The 21038-nt window shown below is 44.3% G+C and overlaps 1 protein-coding gene across 10 annotated transcripts in view; it reads left to right on the forward strand.

Annotated features, from left to right (window-relative positions):
- The window catches only part of IKZF4 (IKAROS family zinc finger 4), a 78172-nt gene extending 57134 nt beyond the window's left edge, over positions 1-21038 (forward strand). For all 10 annotated transcript variants that reach the window (XM_061615486.1, XM_061615489.1, XM_061615496.1 and 7 more), the window contains 3 exons: positions 12983-13132; positions 14137-14268; positions 14841-21038. In XM_061615486.1, the coding sequence (XP_061471470.1) occupies positions 12983-13132; positions 14137-14268; positions 14841-15589 (1031 nt within the window). In that variant the 3' untranslated portion in view covers positions 15590-21038. The remainder of the gene's footprint in view (positions 1-12982; positions 13133-14136; positions 14269-14840) is intronic.

Here is a 21038-nt window from a genome sequence, read left to right on the forward strand (position 1 = left end):
AAGATGTCAAAGGGAGCAGCGGGGGGGACGAACCCCACTTCTGAGACGGAGGAAGTGGAACTCTTGAGGACTAAGGTAGCTGATTTGCAGACGGAAGTTCAAGCCCTGCTAGCAGCAGTCAAGGCGCTGAAGACGGATAATCAAACCTTGAAGGCCACGATAGACCAGATGCGAACAGCCCCTCCAGCTGCCATAGTAAAGGTTCCCATTGGATTGCCCCCAAAATACGCGGGACAAAGTGATCAGTTGGCAACCTTTGTGGCTCAATGTGAGTTATATCTGGATGTCAGGCACACGGAATTTCCAGACGATGGGGCTAAAGTAGCTTTCGTGATTAGCCTCCTGGAGGGAGAAGCTGCAAAATGGGTGACTCCGTATCTCGTGAGAAAGGATACTGTCTTAGGAAGGTACAGAGGATTTATACAGGAGATGACCAAGATGTTTCAAGACCCGCAAAGGGCTGAAACAGTAGCGCGGCAACTAGGCGCTCTGAAGCAAGCTAAAGGGACTGTTTCCGAGTACACTAACGCTTTTAAAATTCTGTCCCAGGAAACTGGTTACAATGACGCCGCCCTGATGTTTATGTACCAGAGTGGATTAAATGCTGAAATCCTGGATGAGTTGGCCAGGACCTCCCCCCCCGCTGACCTACCAGGGCTCATCCGGCTATGCCTACAGATAGATCACCGGATGGAAGGAAGGCGCCTGGAAAGGAAGCAGGAGGTCCCGAGATACTCAGCCTCGGCATCCCGCAACAAGACCCTTCCCACTGCAGGGATGGCAGGTAATGCAACTGAGGGACAGGGAGGGGCTAGGCCAAGACTGTCGGAAGAAGAAAAGGAAAGACGACGCCGGGAACGTTTATGCTTTTATTGTTCAAAGTCGGGCCATGTGGCCAGAGACTGTGGACTGAAAGGGGGGAAAGCCGAGCCGTCGGGAAACTAGAACACCCAGTCCACGTGCAGGCCGGTGGACTGGGGGCAGCGTTGTATAAAGGCCCCCCAACGATCCAACCTCCCTCAAAGGGGGTGTTGGTCTTGCCTATTCGGATTACAACTTCCAGAGGAGTGGTGTTTAATTCCACTGCCTTAATTGACAGTGGAGCCTCCACAAATTTTATTGATGCAAAGTTAGTCAAGCGTCATGGAATTTCCCGGTGGAAACTGGACGCTCCCCTAGCTGTGGAGACTATCGATGGGAGACCCCTGAAGTCAGGAGGGGTGACACAAGCCACAGAGGAAGTGAAACTTCAAATCCCTGGGCACGAAGAGTTCATTTCGCTATACGTGTCAGATCTCTCGAACTTTGAGGTGATTCTGGGAATGCCCTGGCTAGCAAAGCATGAACCCAAAATAAGTTGGAAGGAGGCGGTGGTGTGGTTCACCTCACAGTATTGCCAGGAGAACTGTCAACCTGAAGGAATCAAGAACACCTTAGCGGGGGCAGTGCAAGAGATCGAGCAAGTGACCCTGCCGCCAAAGTATGAAGAATTCAAAGATGTGTTTGATGAAAAAGAGGCAGAGACTTTACCCCCCCACCACCCTTACGACTGTGCGATTGACCTAGTGCCAGGAGCCAGCATCCCATCAGGGAGAATCTACTCTCTCACAGAGAATGAGAGGGAGGCCCTGAAGGAATTCCTGGATAAAAACCTGAGGCGAGGATTCATACGCCCCTCACAATCCCCTGCTGGAGCGCCACTATTGTTTGTGAAAAAGAAGGGGGGGGACTCAGACCCTGTAACGACTATCGCGCATTGAACCAGATCACCATCCCCAACAGCTACCCGCTGCCCCTGATCTCAGAGTTGCTGGACCGACTGCGCTCTGCAAAAATCTTCACGAAGTTGGATTTGAGAGGAGCGTACAATCTGATCAGAATGAAGGAGGGAGATGAATGGAAAACAGGATTCTTGACCGCTTACGGACAGTATGAATACCTGGTCATGCCGTTCGGGCTTTGTGGAAATTCAGGAATTTTTCAAAAATTCATGAACGACGTGTTTAGAGACTTGTTGGACACGTATGTAATCTGTTACTTAGATGATATCCTGGTGTTCTCAAAGAACCAGGAAGACCACGACCAGCATGTGAAGACGGTGTTGAAGAGACTGAGAGAAAATCACCTGTATGCTAAATTAGAGAAATGTGGATTTGACCTCAAGTCTCTAGACTTCCTTGGATATCGAATCTCAGCGGAAGGCATGGAGATGGACCCAGGGAAAGTAAGCTGCATATTGGACTGGGGCCAACCTGTCACCAAAAAGGATGTACAACGGTTTTTGGGGTTTGCCAATTATTACAGAAAGTTCATTCCAGGGTTTTCCAAATTAACAGCTCCTCTGACTGACTGTTTAAGGGGGAAGAAGAAGTTTCAATGGACAGAGAACGCCACCAAGGCCTTTGAGGAGCTGAAGAGAAGGTTTGCTACTGAGCCCATTCTGCGCTTTGCTGATCCGAACCGCCCTTTCGTAGTGGAAGCAGATGCTTCAGATTTTGCCATCGGGGGGGGTTCTGCTACAATTAGACCAAGAAGGGAAGGAGCTGCACCCCTGTGCGTACTTCTCTCGGAAGTTAAAGCCCGCAGAGAAGAACTACACAGTTTGGGAGAAGGAGCTGCTGGCCATCAAGGACTCTTTTGAAAACTGGAGACAATACCTAGAGGGGACCTCTCATCGAATTGAAGCGCGCTCCGACCACAAGAATCTTGAAAGCCTCCAAACAGCCAGAAAGCTGAACCAGAGACAGATAAGATGGTCCCAGTTCTTCACTAGGTTTAACTTCCAGATTACTTACCATGCCCAAGCCAAAAACCAGAGAGCGGATGCCTTATCCAGACAGCCACAATACAAAGAAAGTGAATCCGAGGACCAGCCTCAGTACGTAATCCCGCCAGAGAAATTAACGTTGGGAGTATGCCAGCCTTCATGGGAAGAGGAACTCAAAAAGGCACAACAAGAAGATGCAGACATGCTAAAATATCAGCAGGAGACGGGACAAGGTCAAGACTCAGAAGTAACCTTTCACTGGAGAAATGGACTGTTATGGTTCAAAACCGCCAGATATGTGCCAGAAGGGGAATTAAGGCTCAGAATCCTACGCCAGTGTCATGATGCCATCACAGCGGGACACTTTGGGATTTACAAGACCATTCAGAACGTGGCCAAGGACTTCTGGTGGCCTAAAATGCGTCGGGATATTGAGAGTTATGTAAAGTCCTGCTCTGTCTGTCTGCGGACAAAAACACAAACAGGGACACCAGCAGGACTGTTACAACCGTTGCCTGTCCCACACGAACCCTGGAAGGACCTCTCCATGGATTTTATAACTGATCTACCCAAGTCCCAAGGAATGACAGCCATCTTAGTAGTGGTGGATCTACTTACCAAAATGGCACACTTTCTTCCTTGTGCAGGGGCCTTAGAGGCTAAAGAAACGGCCAAGTTATTCATAAAAGAAGTCTACCGGCTGCATGGATTGCCAAACAGCGTAGTCTCAGACCGAGGAACTCAGTTCACAGCCAAATTTTGGAGAGCAATGTGGAAACAGTTGCAGACGGAATTAAAACTCTCCTCCGCCCATCACCCCCAGACAGATGGGCAGACGGAACGCTTGAACGCCGTTTTGGAAAGATATTTACGAAGCTGTGTGTCCTATCAACAGACTGACTGGGTATCATATTTGCATTTTGCAGAGTTCGCCTACAACAATTCTCTGCACTCCAGCACTCAACAAACCCTGTTCTTCGCTAATTATGGATTCCATCCTAAAGTTTTTCCAAGCAGCTCAGAAGGAATGCTGGTACCGGCAGCTGAGGACTTCCTTAAGGAATTGCAAGCGGCGCAACAGACACTGAAACAGCAGTTAAATGAAGCCAAAACGGAGTACAAGCGAGTTGCTGACCTGCACAGGAAGGAGGGCCCCCCCCTTCAACCGGGAGACCAGGTATGGCTGTCCACCCGCTTCCTCCAGATGCCGGGCAAATGTAGAAAATTACAAGACAAGAGGGTGGGTCCTTTCGAAATAGAAACTCAAATCAATCCCGTGGCGTACCGACTGAAGCTGCCTGACACGTTTAAAATACATCCTGTGTTCCATCGATCCCTCTTAACGAAAGCCGCCCCTCCCAGTGAGTTACGGCCGGAGGAACCTCCCGGAGCTCCACTCCTGGTAAATGAGCAGCTTGAGTTTGAAGTTGAGGAGATTCTTAGATTCCAGGATCAGACGCCACAAGCTGCAGTACTTGATTCACTGGAAAGGCTATGGGGTGGCTGACAGATCATGGGAAGATGCAGCTGATGTGCATGCTCCAGAATTGGTAAAACTTTTCCATCAACGTTTTCCCCACCGTCCCAAGCCAGACAAGGGGAGGGGGGCACAGGCTAGGAGGGGGGATGGTGTCGGAAGGCAGAGCTGGGGTCCCAATCCCGGGGAGCTGGATCCCGGAGAGTTGGGAGAAGAGTATTCGGATGGATGGCAGAGGGAAGGGGGAGGAACTTCCCCCCTTTGGAGCGAAGACGAAACAGAGGAACTGCCAGTGATAAGGTCGCTTAGCAACGGGGAGCCTGAGCCCTCCCTGGACATTCTCACGCCTCCCCCTCTTTCAGGCTCAGAGCAAGAGGGGAAAGAGGGAGGGCTGCTCACAGCCGAAAAGCGGGAAGGCAGTTTACCATCAGCCCCTCCCCTATCCCCCATCCTGGAATCGGAAACTTCAGAAGAGGAGGGGGTGATGCTTCCCCCCTCACCGCGCACACGCAGACAGCTGAAAAGACAGGAGAGAAGGGGGGAAGGCGGGCAGTACCTGAGGGGCAGTTAAGGAGGAGCGAAAGATTGCGCGCCCGTTTGGCCCCTTCTTAAAGAACAGGCGGGAAGAAGTCCCTTGCTCTGTCAACTTTCTCCCAATGCCGCAGGACCTGTATCCCTGTATTGCTTCATGAGAAAACGCAGTCTTTGTTTGGACATTACCCTAATAAAACACGAATTAACTACAGCGGTTGGTCTGGTTCCTGAGTCACATCCTGGGCCTGACACTCACCTAAAGAAGATGAAAAGGAGAAATAGAGCTGCGTGTCATCAGCATACTGATGGCAACGCACTCCAAAGCTCCGGATGACTGCACCCAATGGTTTCGTGTAGATGTTGAACAGCATGGGGGACAGAACTGACCCCTGTGGAACCCCATACTGGAGAATCCAGGGTGCCAAGCAATGTTCCCCAAGTATCACCTTCTGGAGCCGACCCGCCAAGTAGAAGCGGAACCACGGCCATGCAGTCCTTCCCACTCCCAACTCAGCCAGTCTTCCCAGAAGGATACCATGGTTGATGGTATCGAAAGCTGCTGAGAGATCAAGAAGAATCAATAGAGTCACACTCCCCCTGTCTCTCTCCCGACAAAGGTCATCATACAGAGCGACCAAGGCTGTTTCCATGCCAAAACCAGGCCTGAAACCCGACTGAAATGGATCCAGATAATTGGTCTCATCCAAGAGTGTCTGGAGCTAGCCTGGAATCACTTGTTCAAGGACCTTGCCCAGGAATGGAACATTTACAACCGCCCTATAGTTACTAAGATTTTCTGGGTCCAGGGAGGGTCTCTTAAGGAGTGGTCTCAGTGCTGCCTCTTTCAGGCAGCCAGGGACCACCTCCTCTCACAGAGAGGCATTAATGACTTCCCTGGCCCAGCCGGCTGTTCCATCCCTGCTAGCTTTTATTAGGCAAGAAGGACAAGAATCCAATACAGAAGTGGTTCCATGAACCTGTCCAAGCACCTTGTCAACATCCTCAAGCTGTACCAACTGAAACTCATCCAAGAAATCAGGACAAGGCTGTGCTCTGGATACCTCACTTGATTCACCTGCTATAATGCTGGAGTGGCGGATGCTAAAGATTTTATCCTGGAAGTGCCTAGCAAATCCATTACAGCGGGTCTCAGATGGTTCTACCATGTCCTTGGGGCCAGCATGTAATAGTACACAATACAGTTTAGTTTTGGCTGTGGATATTTGTTAATGGTTCTCAAAAAAGTTTTCAATAGGCTTCCTATGGGAAGATAATATTTCACTTACAAATCTTTTTCATGTATGAATTGCTTCCCATGAGGCATCCCAAAGCAATTTACAATAGAATAAAAACATATACAGAACAACTGCATATATATAACAAACCATCTATCTATTGAGAGAGAGAGAGAGAGTGAGAGAGAGAGAGAGAGAGTTTTGCAAGCAACAAACAGAACTTCACTCAACCTTGCTCTGGATCCCTTTAAAGATTCCATTAATCACCTAAAAATATATGCACGTAACTGTGATTAACAAAATGGAGGTTTTTTATTGTCCTACCAAAATGCTTTGGCTTCCGCCTTCATCAGCTGCTAACCTACAAATGTTGTTACCACGTGGCAGTTATAGAGCTTTGAGGATGGAATGCTCAGAAGGGGCTTCATTTGCACAAGCTAAGTAATGTTAACCTCCAGGTTAAGGCCATGTGGTGCCAATGTGTCAAGAGAGACTATTCAAAAGTTCTCCCTCTTAGTCAATGCTGCTGGATCTGTTGGCATCTCTATAGCTGTTATAGAAAAGTCCAACAGACTGTGGCCGTCAGTATTGAAATGATTTGCAACTGGTTGCTCCACTTTTTTTGTCAAGATTGCCGATTTGTGGTTTCTGAAGCATGTGCGTAGGTCAGTTGTAGTTTTTCCTACGTACTGGATATGACATCCTGGTCTTTTGCATTCGATGACATAAATTATATTGCAGGACCTTTCATGGTCATGGTCCTCTGAGCATTCTATCCTCAAAGCTCTATAACTGCCACCTTGGTAACAGCATTTGTAGGTTAGCAGCTGATGAAGGTGGAATCCGAAACGTTTTGGTAGAACAATAAAAAGCTTTGTTTTATTAATCACAATTAGGGTGTGTGTGTGTGTGCATACACACACACACACTTTAAAACAACACACATATAAAACTGATTCAAATCCAATACAGCTACCACCTTGAATAAAATTATCCATTTAGAAAAAGGAACATCTTCAACAGGCACCGAAAGGATACTAGAGGAGGCACCTGTCTGATATGTAATGGCAGTGAGTTCCAAAGGGTGGGTGCTACACTAAAGACATGGACAGTTGCTAGAACACTTCTGTTGCCAGTTCAGTTTTTCTTTGTGTCTCAGTTGGGTCAAGAAGCATTATATAGGATTACTGATCTTCACAACTGTGTTTGACATTTCAGTGGTTCAGTGAGACAGTACTCCCCACCTTTTTTCTTTTTTGGGTGAAGCTTTTGCTTCTCTAACCACTTCCCAGAAGTGTATTTTTAAAACATGCTGCTAGCTTTCATGGTCCTGGTCTCTTTCTCCTTCCACATTCCCTCCCCACCCCCAATCCATGGTCTTCTTGGCCTGGACTGAGTCATGAATATTTGCATCACTAGCCAGTATGTTACGAAAAGACACGAGCAATTTTCTTTCTTTCTGGCTTAGGTAGGATAAAGATGAAGAGAGTTCCTTCCTCTTTGGTGTTGGGAGTTGTCTGTACCAATAGCTCAGAGGCATAAAAGACCACAAGAAGCTGCAATGTTGAAATCCTACCTTTTTAAAAGGCAAATCTTCTCCCAAAGAAGGTGATTTCAGTTAGGTGTAACTGCAGAGTTTTGGCTTAGAGAGAAATGTCAAATTAAAGAGCAGACTTGTAGGCCACTTTCCTACCAACAAGAATAAATATTCATTTATAGAACATAGAAATCATTCAAGGAATGGTTTTACGGGAGAGTTGACTGCCTAGCTGAGAGTAAAGAGGCATAGTGAAATCCTGTAGTCAGGATGCTAGTATCTAAATTGCTGATCCACTCTCTGGATCATCACCTTGTAGCGGTGAGTGGGCTTGCGTGTTCCAATGAACCCTGTGAGCGATGCCTTCAGGAGTCATGTACTCCCAGCAGGGTCATCCACGGCAGTAAGGTCAAGGGAGAGGATCCAGACAAAGAATAATCCAAGAATGCCCTCAACGGCAGAACAGGTGGAGGATAACAATGTGTATGTTACAACAACTGTGAAGGTGGATGAAGGCTGCAGCAGATAAAGGACTTCCAGTCGTCGTGGTATCCATGCCATTGGATCAAAGTCTTTTTCTGTCAAGATTGTTTTGATCGTTGTGCACCAATCTCCCCACATAAAACAAATTCACGCACAGGCATCTTCCAACCAAATTATCTTGGAAGACAATCTTACTCAGCCACACCTGATCGCCAATGGACATGCTGATCTGAGAAATAAATTCTGATTTTTAATTCAAAGATCTGTCTCAGCCTTATAGATGTCTTATTCAAACCTTCCTCAGGATTAGATTTCTTCCCCCCTCCCTTCATTGGTGCAGCATCAAGGTTGTGCTATTTACTGGAGGCTTTTTATCTGTCACAAGTTCCAGAGTTGGAAGTCTTTTGATGCAGAGGGGGAAAGTACATTCACTTTTTAAAAAAAGTTAATCCCAATAACCAAGATATGACAGATTATTTAAACACCAAAGCCAAGAGTTGTAAGTCAGTTGTATGAATTCTCCCTCCCTGTGTTTCAGTTTTTTTCACCATCTGCATCCTATGTGCCCTGTTGAATTACCTGTGCCACCTCTTATGTCTGGTTCCCTGAGGATGGCAAGAACCAAACATGTCTGTCGTCATAGAAACTGCCAAACTCTGTCTGCTTTTGTGTGTGTTATGTGCCTTCAAGTTGGTTACGACTTATGGTGACCCTATGAATCAGTGACCTCCAATAGCATTTGTTATAAACCACCCTGTTCAGATCTTGTAAGTGCAGGTCTGTGGCTTCCTTGATGGAATCAATCCATCTCTTGTTTAGTCTTCCTCTTTTTCTACTCCCTTCTGTTTTTCCCAGCATTATTGTCCTTTCTAGTGAATCGTGTCTTCTCATTGTGTGTCTAAAGTATGATAACCTCAGTTTCATCATTTTAGCTTATAGAGATAGTTTTGGTTTAATTTGTTCTAACACCATTATTTGTCTTTTTCACAGTCCGTAGGATGCACAAAGCTCTCCTCCAGCACCACATTTCAAATGAGTTGGTTTTTCTGTTACCTGCATTTTTCACTGTCCAACTTTCACATCCATACATAGAGATCAGGAATGCCATGGTCTGAATGATCCTGACTTTAGTGTTCAGCGAAACATCTTTGCATTTGAGGACCTTTTCTAGTTCTCTCATAGCTGCCCTCTCCAATCCTAGCCTTCTGATTTCTTGACTATTGTCTCCCTTTTGGTTAATGTCTGTGCCGAGGTATTGATAATCCTTGACTAGTTCAGTGTCCAAGATGCTTCTCATTCAGTATCCTTCTCCAATAGTGACAATACCTTCCTATAGCTTCTTGTGCCTCTTCCCACCCCCGCCCCCACTTTTTGTTTGCCCGCTGAATTCAGCAGCAGACCTGATACTTAATGTTCCTGGACATCTCCACTGAGCTGGGCTTCCTGCTGTTCCCTTGGCCCTCCTGCAGGAAAGGCCTCCTCTTCTCAGCTAATTATTGTCTTTGCCCTGTGAGAGAGATAACTGCTATTTCCATTTTATAAATGGGAAACCAGGGGGGAGAGGCCACACAAAATACTCCATGGCAGTCTGATGAGATTTGAGCCCACTGCCCAGGTCTCCTGGATTTAAGTTTCTCTCTCTAGCACAAGAAACCCTACCTTAATACCTAATCTGAATGAAATGATAGTGCTGGAAGAATCTTTATTATCTAATCTAGCCTAATAATAATAGCAGTGTGTTTTATATAGTGCTTTCAGAGTGTTCAAAATACTTCACGTGTAGTACAGTATCTCAGTAATTCTAGAAACTGCTGTCAGGAAGTCAGTATTTCCCTCAGATTCTTCCACCACATCAGTCCCCCCCCCCATGCATTATTGTTTTGATTTGCTAGGAAGTAAAAGTAAATAAAAGACATTCTAATCTCTTGTTTGAAACTTTGATCTGTTTACTCTTGCAAAGTCTGAGGTGGAATATAAATGTGTTTTAAAAAATGCTTGATATCTCCATTTATTCATAAAGCAGCTTACTGGTCTTTCTCAACTTCCCCTCAAATCTCTACATTATTTCATGCTGTGAGGCCATAATAATGTGAAAAACCTGAGGGTGTGTTATATTAATTTTGTCACTTCATAGGTGATTGGGAACTAGGACAGATGAATCAATATACTGAGAATTTAGGAACAGAGGAAGCTGCCTTATACTGAATCAGACTGTTGGTCCATCTAGCTCAATACTGTCTACACTGACTGGCAGTGGTTCTTCAGGGTTTGGGGCGTGGGACATTCCCAGCCCTACCTGGAGATGCTGAGGACTGAACCAAAGACCTGCATGTAAAACAGATGCTCTGCCACTGACCTACAGCCCTTTCCACAAGAGTTATTTGGCAGAGGACTTGCAGTTCTGAATTCTGTCTTTCTTGCAATTTCTTCACTTTGATGACTCAGTTTCCCTATATGTGAATCCAAGTCCATGCTGACCTCTCACAGCTATGTAACACATCAACCTTCAAGAGAGGGCTCCCACTGCGGTGAGCATTGAACTTGAAGTGTCAGTTCCAGCAAGTGGATATTGCCCACTATCCAAACATTTTTTTCTTGAAGCAAACAATTGCTTAAAGGTTAAACCACAGTTCCGTTCTGCCACATCATCTTTCAACTGCACAAAATGTTCCTGACTAGTGATTTCATGTGCTGCTGCCGCTGAGGTGTGAGTGCACTGTGAATAACTGCTCTGACTGGTGGTTGCTGCTCCTTTTGTTCTGTGTGTACAGTTCCCATAAATGGTCTTCTGGCTAGAGCGAGCAGTATATGAAAAGATAACATCATTGCACAGCCAAAAGTACAAGCAGCCATCTTGGCTCATGGGGGTGGGATCCAAAATCCATTTTATGGCAATACCTTTATAAAGGTATGATCCTAAGATGGATTTTGGAATTATTGTAAACGTGTCTGTCTAGAACCCATGCTCACTCACCACAAGAACTTTAAGCAAAGTAATTGCTTTAGCAATGTCTTATAAAAAGTAATATAAATTAAATCAATTTAGCAGCTTTCTCCAAGCCTAAAATAAGCCGACAGGTCTGCCTAGTTATAATGTTCATAAACATTTAGCTGTGGAACATCTTTATCATGGACAGGATATACCATGTGTAGAACTAAAGTAGCTGTCTTGAGTACACTCAATTATATATATGATATATATCTGTTGTAATTAAATAATTGGAAATGCTTTTGGAACGTGTACCTTTTTTTTCCCCATTGAGGAACTACAACCACCAGGATGAGGGGTGGCTTCCATGGCAAGATGCGTAAACTTTTCATTTTAGAAATCAGGCACTGGTCTGACTGCTAATTCAGACTGTGGCCAGCACTTCTTCTCTGCTTGTTGGCCAACATTAGTTTCAGCAGTGATTAGAACAGGGTTCTGAAACTGTGATCTGTGGATCATCAGTGGTCCATAAGCTTCATTCAGGTGGTCTGTGGCATGTCTGTAAAAATACAATTAAAAATCATACAGTACCTAGCAAAGTGCATTAACATTGCTACAACAGGCAGAAAAATCATTAAGTGGTCCATTGAGACACTCAGCAACTTTCAAGTGATTCATGGGAGAAAAAGTTTGGGGACCACTGGATTAGAATCTTTGGTGGCCTAAATGCTCTTGACACACCATCTAGCTAAAGATGTACTTGATCCGTCAGTGAGGGACTCCTGATATTCAGCCAAAGCCCCCTTACCCTCCAAACAGTAATGTTGAAATAAGTAGGAAGAACAAAATGTGGGCAATGATCTGAATTCCCCATGAGTCGCTGTCATGGTGCTCCCAACTTTGAGTGCCTTTGGCCTAATGAGGCTCTTCTGATCTGAGCCCCTTACCAGAAAGCTTAGAAAATCACATATATTAGATCTTGGCAATGATGATAATGGCAATGTCGATCAGAGAGAGGATGCCTCCGTTCAGCTGCAGATCATCCTCATTTTGAAATAGGTCCCTTTTCCTTTAGTGTTTCAAGTATTTCAAGTTAGAGAGCCAGTGTGGCGTAGTGGTTAGAGTGTTGGACTACGACCTGGGAGATCAGGGTTCAAATCCCCACACAGCCATGAAGCTCACTGGGTGACTTTGGGCTTGTCACTGCCTCTCAGCCTCAGAGGAAGGCAATGGTAAACCCCCTCTGAATACCGCTTACCATGAAAACCCTATTCACAGGGTCACCATAAGTTAGAATCAGCTTGAAGGCAGTCCAATTCATTTTCAAGCATGATTGAATGGGAATAAATCCCATTGAACTCAATAAGCATGCAAATGATCAAAGTGTTTGTGTGATGAAAGTGTTATTAAACCTCTCAGGAATAAGGACTACAAGTTTCAACATATGTGTGAAAAGTTGTCAGAGAGCCAGTGTGACATAGTAGTTAGAATGTTGGACTACGACCTGGGAGACCAGGGTTCGAATCCCCACACAGCCATGAAGCTCTCTGGGTGACCTTGGGCCAGTCACTGCCTCTCAGCCTCAGAGGAAGACAATGGTAAACCCCTTCTGAATACGGCTTACCATGAAAACCCTATTCATAGGGTCACCCTAAGTCAGGATCAGCTTGAAGGCAGTCCATTTCCATTTTTTCAAGTTAGGCAGAGAAAAATGACTGAGGAAAATAAAGTGGACTAAAGCTGCAATCCAATACACACTTATCTGGGAGTAAATCCCATTGAACCCATGGAGCTTAATTCTGAGTAGACATGTATTGGATTGCAGCCTAAGTTGTTTGCAAAATCTGTTGTGTTTTTTTTGTTTAAGTCTGTTCTTACAGTTTGTGCCTGTCTCTTTTCATTCCTGTGGCTGCAGGCAGACCATCAATGCTTCTTGTCTTGCTGACCCATAGGTTGCTGTGATAGTTCAAAGATGTGAGTTTTATTGTTACTGGACTCTTTGTGTTTGTTTCCATTTTAGTCTCTTCCCCCACAGTCGGAAAGCCCTACAAATGTAACTATTGTGGCCGCAGCTACAAGCAGCAAAGCACGTTGGAAGAGCACAAGGAACGCTGTCACAACTACCTGCAGAGTCTTAACACTGAACCACAGTCGCTGGCTGGCCAGCAAGGTAAGTGCCAGGCTGGAACAGGAAAGCTTAAGGACAGTGTCATCAGTTATTTAGGATATTTACAGATGGCAAGTTTTGCAAATATCCAAACAGGCTAGCAAGGTCAGTGTAGGTAAGGTAAAGGTAAAGGTGTCCCCACACTTGTAGTGCGAGTCGTTTCCGACTCTTAGGGTGACGTCTTGCGACGTTTACTAGGCAGACCGTATATATGGGGTGGGATTGCAAGTTCCTTCCCCGGCCTTTCTTTACCCCCCAGCATATGCCGGGTACTCATTTTACCGACCACGGATGGATGGAAGGCTGAGTGGACCTCGACCCTTTTTACTGGAGATTCGACTTCCTCCTTCCGTTGGAATCGAACTCCGGCCGTGAGCAGAACTTTGGCTGCGTTACTGCCACTTACCACTCTGCGCCACGGCAGCTTCCATGATGCAGAATCCCTGCCCTAGTTGGTACTTCCTTTTTGATATGGTTTGTCCATTGCCCTTCTGGTTTAGTGCTGCAGTCACTGCAGGGAACTGCTGTCTAGGTAGTGGTGGTGAATAATTTATATATATTAGGAGTCCAGCTTTAGTTACTGCATCATCATCAATATTAATATTATTGATATTGCCAATTATGGATTGCTTCCCATGAAGCACCCTCTCATCTCTTTCAGTAGCAGGCACTAGTTTGATAACGAGGACTGGAATCTGATTCCTAGTCCAGGTGAAAATTTGGGTTTAGAGCATGTAGGGGGACTAGTAGTCAGAGAGACCATGAGCATAGGAGAACATTGTCTAAATGAGTTGAATGATCATGGTCCTGGGGAACAGGATCTAAATGGGATGGACAAAAATTAGCATTAGGAGTGAGTTCTATCCTTGTTATTTTTGCTGTGTGACTTTTTCTCCCTCAGCAAGCATCTCTTGTTGCTTTCACAACGTAGTCCAAGCCCTTCCAAAGGATTGGACAGAATTGCTCTAGGCAGCCAAAAACAATGCCCATTACTGTTTCCTTACCAGGTGACGAGATGCGAGACTTGGAGATTGTGCCGGACTCCATGCTTCACTCCTCAGCTGACCGGCCAACTTTCATTGACCGACTGGCAAACAGCATCACCAAACGAAAACGCTCCACACCTCAAAAATTTGTGGGTAAGGAGCTTCCCCTGGATTCCTGGAGGTGGCTAGAGACAGTGAAGGGACAGTGGCTCTCTTGCCCACTGACAACTGTGTTATAGGTTGTCTTGGGTGTTCCTCTGCGGACAGTCAGAGCCTGGGTTCCCAACCTCACCAGCTTTTAGCGCCTCTCTCCTTGGTCAGATAAGGAATCCGTCAACCAGCAGCAAGATGGCAGCTACCTCTAAGGTGGAACTTTACGGCCATTTTGTCTCTGTGGAACAGCTGATTAGCAGGATTTGGCTTCATATCTGCTCAGAACTATACTAGAATGTGACAGATACTTTAGAAGTAATCTATTGATAGGTGCTAAATAGAGTCATAAACTCAAGAAGTAAAAATTTCACCCCCCCCTCCTCTCCTGGCCTAACACCAAGTATTCTTTGCATCCAGTCCAGTGCACACTCAGAGCTATATCAAAAACTGCATCCAGCATTTTGGCCAAGTGCTGTGTTTCCACCTACCCTATTTCACTTCTATCCCTAATAGGATCATTATCTGACTGTAGAGCAGATTTGTATTTTGATACCCTTTATCCTTTGCCTTAGGAGAGAAGCAGATGCGGTTTGGCCTCTCCGACATGGCTTTTGATGTCAACTCCAGCTTTGAAAAGGATGTGGAGATGGTGGCAGCCCACCACCCCATGGACACTAGCTTTGGCGGATCACTGTCATTTGTGGGGACAGAACACTTGCGCCCCCTCAGGCTCCCACCAACAAACTGCATCTCTGAGATCACACCTGTCATCAGCTCTGTCTATACGCAAATCCAGCCTCTCCCAGGCAGGTTGGAAATAGCAGGAAGCAGGGAAGCTGCTGAAGGCCATGAGGATCTTCCCGATGGGACGCAGATTGTGTACCGGGCATCGCGGGAGCCAAGCATGGTATCACCTAGCAATGGCTGCCAGGATTCCACAGACACTGAGAGCATCCATGAGGAGAGGAGCTCACAGCAGCCGCTGCTGTCCGGCATTGGGAACTGCACCAGCAGCCGGCAAAGTCCGGCATATGCCAAAGAGGACCCAAAAGTCCAAGAGGGCATCATTCCCAGCACTACTCGGTCAACTCCTAGCTCAGCCAAAGAAGCCCTGCGTGTGGTGAATGATGAAGGGGAACAGATAAAAGCCTTCAAATGCGAGCACTGCCGGATCTTATTCCTAGACCACGTCATGTTCACCATCCACATGGGCTGCCATGGCTTCAGAGACCCTTTTGAATGCAACATCTGCGGCTATCACAGTCAAGACCGGTACGAGTTCTCTTCCCACATAGTGCGAGGGGAGCATAAAGTAGGCTAATCCTGAACTCTCGCCCCTCTTGTCCCCCACCTCCCCAATCTCCCTCCCCATCGCTAGTGCCCCGTCCTAGTTGGGTATGGAGCTATTCATTTCTTTTCTACTCCGTTGCACTGACTTTGGCTAAAAAAGAGAAATATTTAAAAAAAGAACCTAACTTAAAAATAAATCCAACAAACTTGAGACAGGGAGGAGTTCATAACATTTGCCTTTTCTGTGCTGTGTTATTTAAATATTGTTTATTGATTTTAAAATTATCTTGTGCTTTTAATTTTTCTGCTTGCAGTTATTTATTAATTTCATTTCTCTATTTTGTTGTTATGTACGCCTTTCCTTCAAGACATTTTGCCGGGGACTGTCTCTTTCGAGGGATGTACAAACCTCTGGTGCACATCAGCAAGATATTTGTGTCTTTCATAACTAAGTCTCTCCTTCCTCCTCCATTCAAAGTTTCTTTGGGCTTCTTTTGGTTTCAGTTCTGGTATCTCTGTCATGCTACCATGTTAGATATTAAGAACCTCAGATCAGGTGCTAAAAATATTATTATGGAACTTCCCCCTTTCAAGGGGCCAGGAAAGCCACGACTTGAGTTACACGGAGATGGTGATGTCAGGAAGAACCGCATATTTCCTCTTTTTTGAGTGTCTGTGAAATGGAGCATAGAAAGGTATCCTGCTAGGAACTCTGTGGTCCCAAGAACTCAATACCTCTATGTTTCTATGACAGATTTGTATTGAAATGTACTGTGTCCTCTGTTGGGGCACAGAAAAGGGTGGCAAATTTTGCATCTGGTGAAAAATGAAGGAGCTGCAGCACCACCTAATTTGAAGGAAGGGGCGAATATTTGTATACAAAGTTTGCCAAGGTGCTGCCTTTACACATTCAACTGAAGAACAGCATTAGGAAAGCAAATGCTGTTTCCAAGATGCAATGAAGAAACCTTAGCATTGCCTGCTTAAAGCTATGTTCTGCTTCCCAGCTGTTAAGAATCTGGGTTGCCCTCCTGCAAGGACATGTTTGATGTCCTTGTTCGTCAGCCTAGCCTTCTCTCCAAAAGGGTTGTCTGAGCTAACTTCCTCTGAGCTTCCTTCTGTTAGCTCTTAAAGAGCCATTTTTAGTGGAAGTTTTAGAAGGTGTAAGCCTCAACCCTTAGGCGAGTGTATGTCACTGACTTCTCTCTCCAAAAGCATGCAACTTCCTTGAGGGTGAATAAATAAACACAAACCTGTTGGCTGTGATTCCTAGGAGACATAATCAAGGGACTTTCAATAGAAGACAGGAAACAAGCTAGCAAAAGCCTCTACAAAATCAGCTTAGTAACCTCTCTTGCAGCTACTAGAGTTGGGTATTGACACTCTGTTTCTTCTTCTTGATGTTCTGGTGCCTGACTTCTTCCTCTCTCCAGTCAGTTGCCCAGGAATTGGTTATCACTGAGCAACTTGGGGGTTGACTCTCCCCCATGGGTATGGCTGCCTTGGTGTGCACAGATCAGTAAAAAGCCTTAGAGAAAGCATACTTTTTGGACTCATCCACATAATATGACATCAGCAGCCATGTGGCAGAAGGTCCATGTGTTGTACATCTATGGAAAAGCCCACACTGGCATAGGAAAAGAGATGTAGAGTAACTTCCAGTAAAACCCATCTGCCCCAGATCTACATGGTAATAGGAGTCTCCAGTTTTCTCACAGGCAACATGATCAGTGGTGCCAAAGAGGGCCACTGGTTTTCTGCAATGCAGGTCCTGGAGAAGGACCTTGCTATGTCTGCTTTAGTGTCTTAAAGCCTTGATCACCATGAAGGGCTGAAACCTCCATTCTTTTGTTTGGTTGAAGATCACTGCTGTTAGTAGACGGTAGGCTAGATTTATAACTCCATTTGTCAGGCTTATGCAGTTATTCCTACCAGTCAAAGCAGAAATCCTGTCTATGCTTGCTCTTAAAGAGTGCAATTGCCATATTAGAAGGCTTGTGTGGTTGAGGCAGCATAACTCGCAAGTCTGCTTTCTCCAAGGCTTTGTCCTTCATCTCAGCACCTTGACCTGCCAGGAACAACTTGCCTGACAGAAAGAGATGAGAGGTAAGGTTAAAGCTGTATATCTAGTCTTAGTTGGACACAGCAAGGGGAGAAGGCTTATAGTTTTAGGTAAATGCCCATAATGCATAAAAATAACAGCAGCCCAACAAACTGCTTCCTTGCGGGATAAACCAAAGGCTGTTCTTTTTCTACTTAGAAACACCTCAAGTTGCAACATTTTGTTCATTTTTGCCCTTTTATTGTTTTTTTGAGATGTGAAATGCTACACTTTCTGAGCTGCCCCATCCCCCAAAGCCAGACAGATTGGCTTAACTGGGAAGGCCTTGTCAGGTAGGCCTTATCAAATAGGATACTTGGAGGAATTCTTATAGGATGCGGGAAGGTGACAACCTTTCTTTAAATAGTTGCACTCCACTATTCTGCCACACTTCTAAAACTTTTTAAACTTTTCTAGTTCAAAGCTACTTTCCCCTTCCACTCTCCCACTTGGGTTCAGCGTATGAATGGTATCTTATAGGCTCAGAAGACATTTTGAGCTGGTCCCAACAGTGTATATTTTATGGCTTCAAGCAAATGAGGAGGGAACAGAATATCAAAATTCTTGTCCTTTAGATTACTGTTGTGCAATACAAATGAAACCTGTTGGGAGACTTTGCCAAATTGCTAAGAGGACTTAAGAGTCCAGTTCTTGTCTTTTTCAATGAGGATTGTACTTCTCACTCCCTATGATTCCTTAGGCCCTTGGATAAAGGATTTTGATTTTTTTAAGCACTCGTATCTCCTACAGGTGTACAGTTACGAGTATTCAGCACTTTTTGTGATTTGTTAAACTGAAGAGTCAATTCACATGGCATAATCATTAAAGTATGTTGTGTGAATGAAACTGCCCAGTGGTGTTTCTAGGGATGGCAGTTCTGTACTAAGAATTGTTATGGGGTCTCTTCTGTGAGTGGAAAAGATATTACAATTCAGCCCTTAGACATTGTATTTTTTAATATCTTAACTTTATACTGCTTTAAAAGTTAGGATTTCTCTGCTGTAGATCTTGCAAACAAAGGTTTGGAGCAGGTTAAAGCAAGTAGTTTAGTAAGGTAAATGTGTTAAATGAATAAACTCAAGGTGTTCCATTTGTGCCACCAGAAATCTGAGAGCGTATCTTTAACGCTGCTTCTTAGCTACCTTTAAAAACAGACACACACGGGTTCTCAGGAAGGCTTTTCTAAAGACATTTAAAAGCAGGATGTCAGAAATCTAATGCACATTTATTACATGTAACAAAACAGCTCAAAACTGATTTCAACATAAAAACATTTGCTTCTCACTCAGTGACTGTTTTGGCCCATGCTGTGAGTGTGAGTGGGTAAAAAAGCTGTGTCTAGAATATCAACTTTTCTCCCCAAGAACCACCTAATGGGTCAGGATTTTAGATTCCTCTTGCATTTTGCTTATAGAATTCTTCCTATAATGATTAATACTGCCATGTTAGCTTTTTCCTATAAATGCATACAGAGAAAGACTTAAAACATTTGTCACTTGAGTTGCAAGTGTTGAAGTGGAATTGAATTTCTGAGTTAAGTTGTTTGCACATCTTCAGATTCAGGCAGACCTGTGTGTACAGCAGTAATAAGAGAAGAACTCCTTAACTCAACTGTGTGCATGTTTTTCGGTGTGAATCTAGGTCTAGAATAGAGTATGCAGCAGTCACTCCCCTTGATAGGTAGAATTTATCCCTGTAGGGTCTAACAAAGACCACTTCCATTTAAGTACATGAGGCTCTGTGGACCTCTGGCTGTGGCACACATGCAAGATTGCACTGTGCAACACACCACATTTAACTGGAAAGCGCTATTTTGTTCATCAAAAAAAAAAATCAGTATTTGATGAATCCTCCAACCAAACCCCCAAACTATCCAATCTTGCATTGAAAGAGATCAATCACTTAGGCAAAATCTGTGTTTTTAATGTAACCAGTCTTTTAAGCAGAACTGGAAATATATATCTGCCTTTTTTCCATTTAGTAAATCAGCTGCATAGTGCATCCTAAGGACTTTAAATACATCTTAATCTGAAGAGTAGATTGTGAGACAGACACCCAAGAGTAGTCTTTCCCAACCCAGGGCCCTCCAAATGGTTTGGACTACAATTCTCCAACAAGCACAGCTATGCTTTCTTGGGCTGTTAATAGTCCAAAACATCTGGAGGGCACCACGTTGGGGAAGGCTGTCAAGAGTGTGGAGTTGTTCATTAAGACAATATATCCTTCCATTTCTAGAAGTGATCCTCAATGCTCTGATCTTTTCCATATGAGATCAGTTTTTTCTAGCACCAATAGACCAAATTCTGGGAAGATGCATAATTTGTTTCCAATGCAGAGACTAATATTGCTGTGAAAACTAAAATGTAAGGCAACCAGCTATGCTTGTCATCTTCATATATTTGTCAAGAAGTGGAGGCATGTATTGATTTCCTGACATATAACATTGGGAAGAAAATACATTTGTGCAGTTTTTCTTGTTACATTTTTTACACAATTTGTTCTGGATACAAGTGTGAATCTTTGACAACAACAACAAGTTAATTTGGGAATCAGCTTTCATAGTTGGATACTGACTTCTTGAAAGCCAAAGATGGCCCTTGGGTGCTTGGCTTCAGTTGATGCCACGGTGATAAATTAAAGCACCTGAAGTGTCATTTTAAGTGTTGGTTTCTTTTTTAAAAGTAAAGCTATCCCTTTGTGCCTCCATGCAAAGCCCACATTCAGATTTTTTTCTGCTTCCTGTATTCTTGAGCTAAATGAAGATGTCCAGCTCATTGCTATTGAACTATATTTACTGCACTGTGGAATGGTACGAATCTCTCTAAAACCTGCTTCTATGATGAATCAGGGAGCAAGAATCCCGTTTCAGACTTCACACCTTACCTCCTGCTCTCCCTTTTTGTGAAAATGAAAAAAACAGGTTTGTTTTTAGAAAAACAAAGCTCTAAAATTTCTAAGAAACCAGTGTTTCTTTTTATTTTTGCTTTCACCTGTACGAAGAGCCTAAAAAAACAAATGTAGGAATTTTGTAAAACTCCAGGTCTCTAACTTGTGTAAATATATATATTTTTTAACCAGATGTATGAAGAACAAAAATATGTGCAATATCCCCAACCCGCTACAATATTCTTCTCTTCTTTCTAACAAGCTTTCATTTGTATATTGTTATTGGATTTGCTGGTGTCATGCTCTTTCCCCTCCCCCCTTTTTTGGTGGGGTTAAACTCACTTTTAAATAAAAGAAAAACCTCTTACTGCAAAAGCGTTTTTGTATCTGTAATATATTGTAAGTACATATTTGTGTAATGGAGATTATACTACTGTTAAGTTTTGTACTGTACTGGCTGAAGGTCTGTTATAAATAAACATGAGTAATTTAA

This window comes from Rhineura floridana, chromosome 3 (assembly GCF_030035675.1).
Source record: "Rhineura floridana isolate rRhiFlo1 chromosome 3, rRhiFlo1.hap2, whole genome shotgun sequence".
NCBI lineage: Eukaryota > Metazoa > Chordata > Lepidosauria > Squamata > Rhineuridae > Rhineura > Rhineura floridana.